At 37.6% G+C, this 5,652-nt stretch overlaps 1 protein-coding gene across 1 annotated transcript; it reads right to left on the minus strand.

Annotated features, from left to right (window-relative positions):
• Positions 1–427: 427 nt before the first annotated feature.
• LOC127654046 (proteasome subunit beta type-3-like) lies at positions 428–4,108 on the minus strand. Its single transcript, XM_052140995.1, has 6 exons — positions 3,978–4,108; positions 3,183–3,367; positions 2,978–3,085; positions 1,202–1,379; positions 1,012–1,106; positions 428–583 (listed from the first exon to the last, which is right to left on the minus strand). Exons 1-6 carry the CDS (start codon positions 3,978–3,980, stop codon positions 535–537), a joined length of 618 nt encoding a protein of 205 aa, XP_051996955.1. The 5' UTR covers positions 3,981–4,108; the 3' UTR covers positions 428–534.
• Between the last annotated feature and the right edge of the window lie 1,544 nt (positions 4,109–5,652).

Consider the following 5,652-nt stretch of genomic DNA (forward strand, 5'->3'; position numbering starts at 1 on the left):
AAAGCCGCTTTTTGTATCAATGATGAACTCTTCTGCCACAAGAATGTAATGCATTTTAATTATCTGAATATATATATATATATATAAATAATTTTTAAATATTTAAAAGATAACTATGTATAATTATTTCATCATATATTTAATTATTGTTATATAAGGGGCTTTCTCAGCAATATTTGTATATGTGATTAATTAATCGGGACACTAATTAATTTGATTAAAAATGTTAATCGATTGACAGACCTAATATTTATATATTTATTAATAACAATAATACAAAAAAATCTTCCATTCCCTGTTTACTTTGTCATGCATGACCTAAACTTTCCTAAGACATTAAAATCTCATGGAATTAGGTCACACACACACACACAATAATCTTTTACAAACATCTCCTTCAAAATAATTAGGAAGCACGAGTAAATGTCAGAAACATTTATTGTACAATTCAATCTCAATGAGGACAAATGTGACAAGAGGCAAATTCTATTTCAGTACAAAGAAGGTTGTAGAAGAAATGCAGCAGTAGTTTCTCTAGTCCATTCTGGCCTTCAGTGTGCGTGTGGTGATCTTATCCTTCTCACTGTGAAATAATCACACGTCACAAAAGACCAGATTAATAACCTCACTGGATTCAACTGTACATTTCAACATGAACACCTACACACAGTCAAGCCAGTTAACTAATCACCAACACATTTATACATCAGTTAACAATAAACCAAATCAATAATGCAGTGCAATAAGCACACTCATATTGAATATTATAACATCCTTAATGGTTAAAAACGACAGGTACACCGATAATCAGCACATCTGTTAAAGCAATATATCGGCACCGATAGTTGCTTTATGGATCTTTAACAGTACAAATCAATGCCTGTATTTGCTGATGGTTGTTTTTGATTATTATCCGGCACTATACGGTTCTGCAGTATAACAACGGCCTCCATATAGAGTTTGTTGTGCCATGTGACTACCACAAGAATGAGGATCTGATGAAACACTTACATGACATGAACAACGACTCCCATTCCAGACACTGCATCTCTGTCGACGGCGTTCAGCATGGCCTGTGAGATGGTCTCAAACAAATCTTCTGGTTCCTAGAGAACAAAATCAATGAGAGCACATACCCAAATCATTAATCACACTTTAGGCCCAAAACTGTGTTTTAGACTTGATTTTTTTCCCCACTCACCATGTCAGGCTCCCAAAGCGACTCACACATGCCGTACATCTGCTCCGAGCAAGTACCGCTAACAACAAAGTCTTCTGTTACCATGGGGCATCCAATAAGATCAAGGGAGCAGATGAAGGGTTCCGAGGTCTTTGGGTCCAGACCAGCAATAACAGGCTCAATGTAGTAAGGTCCAAACCTGGGACGGGATAGGTTATAATTCACTAGAGTGTGGATGGGAATGTTTTATTTAGTAGTGTCAAAGAGAAACACAAAATCCTGACCCGTGTCCCAAATGACGCACTATACATGGGACACTTGCACTAGGACATCTAGTGTTCTAAATGCTTCCGTGACAAGTGACCAAATACACTTATATACAAAAAACACTTATATTTACTTATTATGTATTTGGCAGACGCTTTTATCCAAAGCAACTTTCACTTACTAGCTACTTTAGTTTTTGGCGGGTAGTGAAATGTCCTGTTCTGTAGAGGAGAAATGCAAGGGTCAGAAAATGCTCGAAGGCCACCTCCGTACTGTATTAAAGAGGTAAAAATGATCCAGCGTCCCATATTCAGATGAGACATTCAATATCTGATCACACTGTGGTGGCTCATAATCTTAAGCCAATATCTGTATTATTGTAAAACAGGTTTGTGACACAGATTTGACACGTGAGTGCGTTCGATTCAGAAGTGATCATCCCTATGCCCTTTTCCGTCCCACTGTTAGAGTTTCAGAGGGCTAAAGGGTTAACACAAAATTGATTTTTTTTTAAGACGTTTATAGAAAATTCTGTTTGTAATAATCATCCAACAGCGTGGCCATCATTACAGTTCTCCCTTTGAATTGCCCTGAGAAGAAATCATTTATGCAGTTTAAAACTCAGTATGTCTCCTCGACATAAACAACCCGTCACACACAACGAATGACGAAATAAACACATGAAAGCTGATCTGACTGTTTCAACTGACATGCATTAAAGGGATAGTTCACCCAAAAATTAAAATTCCCTCATCATTTACTCACCCAAATGAACATTTCTAGAAGAAAAGTTCAGCTCTGTAGGTCCATACAAAGTGAATGGTGACCAGAACTTTGAAGCTCCAAAAAGCACATTAATGCAGCATAAAAGTAATCCATAAGACTCCAGTAGTTTAATCCATGTCTTCAGAAGTGATATGATAGGTGTGGGTGAGAAAATATTTAAGCCCTTTTTACTATAAATGTTCTTCTCTGCCAGTAGGGGCCGATATGCATTAAGACTGTGAATCACCAAAACCAGAAGAAGAATGTTGAAGTGAAACTGAAGTGGAAATTTATAGTAAAAAAGGACATAAATATTGATCTGTTTCTCACCCACACTTATCATATCACTTCTGAAGGCATGGATTCAACCACTGGAGTCTTATGGATTACTTTTATACTGACTTTATGTGCTTTTTGGTCACCATTCACTTGCATTGTATGGACCTACAGAGCTGAAATATTCTTCTTTAAATCTTCATTTGTGTTCTGCAGAAGAGAAAGTCACACACATCTGGGATGACATGAGGGTGAGTAAATGATGAGCATTTTCATTTTTGGTTGAACTATCGCTTTAATTTCTGTCCCTACTAGATACATAAAAATGGTCGTGGAGTTAGTATCACAGTTAAAGCAGGACAAATTGTAATCACCAATGCAAGACAATGGTTTAGTTGTCTGACCGTGTCTGTTGTCGCACTAACGCCTTTCCGTTCCCAGTATATGTAGTTAATATTAGTTAACCAAGGATAGACGTGCAGTTTTTACCTCTTCTCGTACAGAAGGTTAGACACCATGCTCATGAAGGTCTTTGGTTTGATCTGGCGACCTTCCTTCAGCTCATACAGGTTCAAGCGAAACTTCAGCCTTTGAGATCTAGCAAGAATTAAGAGGCGAAGGTGAAAACCTGAACGTATAAATCAGCAATTAAATGCTTTAATATGGATTTAATATCTTAATAGTGTATACTTACACGGTCTGCACATCTGTGGCCAGGCCTGCCAGCCCGATGTAGAGTCTGTCTCCCATGGGGAACATTTTCTGAAAGTCAGTGGTAACCATCTGTGCCTGGATCCCAAACCTCCGGTCTGATGCGATCGCAACACAGTCCTTTCCACGCATGGCCATGACAGCACCTCCATTATATGACATAATAGACTATAGACAGAAAACAAGGATGAGCAAATAAGACATCAGCACTATTATATTTTAATATAAACAATTGCATTTTTCCATACATTCTCACTACACCCTCATGTTATTTTATAGACATAAAAACGTGATATATATATATATATATATATATATATATATATAATATTATTCTCAAATTCATTATTTTAGTAATGGGAGCATATTCTACCACTAGGTATAATGGGCTATACAACTCAAAGTTAGAAGTGCTTATAAAGCATTAGAAAATAATACACTGACTTCTCCCTTTACTACATTGATTATGAAAACTGATACAATGCAACTCTCAGCATGACAATTCATATTTGAGCTAAAATATTACTTTCGTTTTTAAAATGATCCAGCAGAATAGTACTCACTCCATATAACTAATGTGTAATATGCATGTTTCCATATGCATGCATGTGTTAATCAAAACACATTTCGGTATAAAATAATGTTAGGATGCGAGTTCGGATTAATAACTTTACACTAGCACAACACTTGCCCTGAAAGATCAGACGGCAAATAGCCAAAGTGCAAATATAAACAATCAGACCCAGAAAACACACTTAGTTCGTCGCAAACATCTTACCATGATGACAGAAGTAAAACAGGTTCGAGTTATTGATTAGATAGATCAGACACACGCGGTGACTGCACAGTTTCTTTCTAGCGATGCTAGTTGTTCCTGCTTGTGACGTCATTTCCATCATGTAAAATGCCGTAACTCTCGCGAGAGTTTTTAATCTCACGTTTACACACTTGTGTTCATTCTATCTTAATTGTATTTATTTGGAGTCCCGCAGAAATCCTACACCTACCACTATCTAAACCTAACCACTACCATACCATTAAATCTAACCTAAACAGTGAAAAGCGAATGAGACTCTCGCGATACTTCGGCTACCAGAGATATTTAGTAGAGTTGGGCAACTTCTATTAAAATGATTGGGAGAAGTTGGAACGCTCAACCAAGAAGCTCTGGGCACACAACGGTCAACGGATGTATAAAGAAAGTCCCGCCTTACAGGTGAAAGAGCCAATCACATTTTAGATACAGACATCACCTGTCAATCATCTCGAGTGTGCGCATGCGCATTAGCTATACAAGCCGGGAAAATTACGTTAGATATAGCGTAATGTGAGGTAAAGATGCACAATTTATGATACCAGTGTTGTCAAATCTTACTGCTGATTTGGAATATGTTCTTTGATCGTAATCATAACCAACCGTTTGTGAGATTTCGGTGTTCCCCCATGCTTCTGTGTGCTGAATAAACTGCTTTTGTGAGGAAACAGCTCCTCTCTTAATGGATTGACCGCTAGTTGATTGACCCGCTAGTCTTCAACATGGTTTACACTAAACAATCCTTTTGGAGTGAACAACGTGTGGAGTTTTTCACATCTATGTAAAGACGCTGACAATTTTGCGACAGGTAGGTGTTGGTTTACGGGTCTCTCTTTCATTTGTATGGCATCCGAAAACTGTGACTTACTGTCGTAACACACATAGTTGACCATTACGCCAAAGATTTTCAAGACGAGTCAGTCCATTCGGTGGCCATATTTGGAACGCTCTTGGACAGTTATTTTCAGTGTAAACGGAATAATAGTGCAGCCCCTATCTACTTGAATTGGGAAACAAGGAAATCTCCTAAATGTTTGGACGAGATTACGATCAAAGAACATTTTTAAAATCAGCAGTAAAATCGTACAACGGTATAATAATTTGTGCTTCATTACTAGCTCAGATCATGCAAAAAAAACAAAAAAAAAACAACGCTATTTTCAAACTGGTTCAGCTACTGCGTATGCGCGTACTCGAGTTGACTGGCAGGCGATGCCTGTATCTAATAGATGATTGGCTCATTTATCTGTAAAGCGGGACTTTCTTGTCTGCGTCCGTTGGACGTTCCGATTTATTTTAATACTAGTGGTCCGTCTCTGCTACTATCTCTGGTTACGATCTCTCCAATGGTAAAATGCGTCCTTAACTCTAAAAAGTTAAGCGTCATGAAAAAAAAAAAAATTATCCAGCGTCATGGATAGACGCGTTTTTACAGTTTAAAGGGATAGTTCACCCAAAAATGAAAATTCTCTCATCATTTACTCATCCTCATGCCATCCCAGATGTGTATGACTTTCTTCTGCTGAACACAAACAAAGAGGAGAATATCTCAACTCTGTTGGGTCTATATACAATGCAAGTGAATGGTGGCCAGATCTTTAACAGTTATCACATACCGGACACATAAAAGTAATACATG

Source organism: Xyrauchen texanus, chromosome 13 (genome assembly GCF_025860055.1).
Source record: "Xyrauchen texanus isolate HMW12.3.18 chromosome 13, RBS_HiC_50CHRs, whole genome shotgun sequence".
Lineage (NCBI taxonomy): Eukaryota > Metazoa > Chordata > Actinopteri > Cypriniformes > Catostomidae > Xyrauchen > Xyrauchen texanus.

Bases quoted from the DNA above. Each gene is read 5' to 3' on its own strand.
- LOC127654046 (XM_052140995.1), bottom strand. The intron at 1,380-2,977 runs GTAAAAACTGCA...ATCCCGTCCCAG, and splicing joins AACCTTCTGTACGAGAAGAG to GTTTGGACCTTACTACATTG. The intron at 584-1,011 runs GTAAGTGTTTCA...ATTATTTCACAG, and splicing joins GGAGTCGTTGTTCATGTCAT to TGAGAAGGATAAGATCACCA.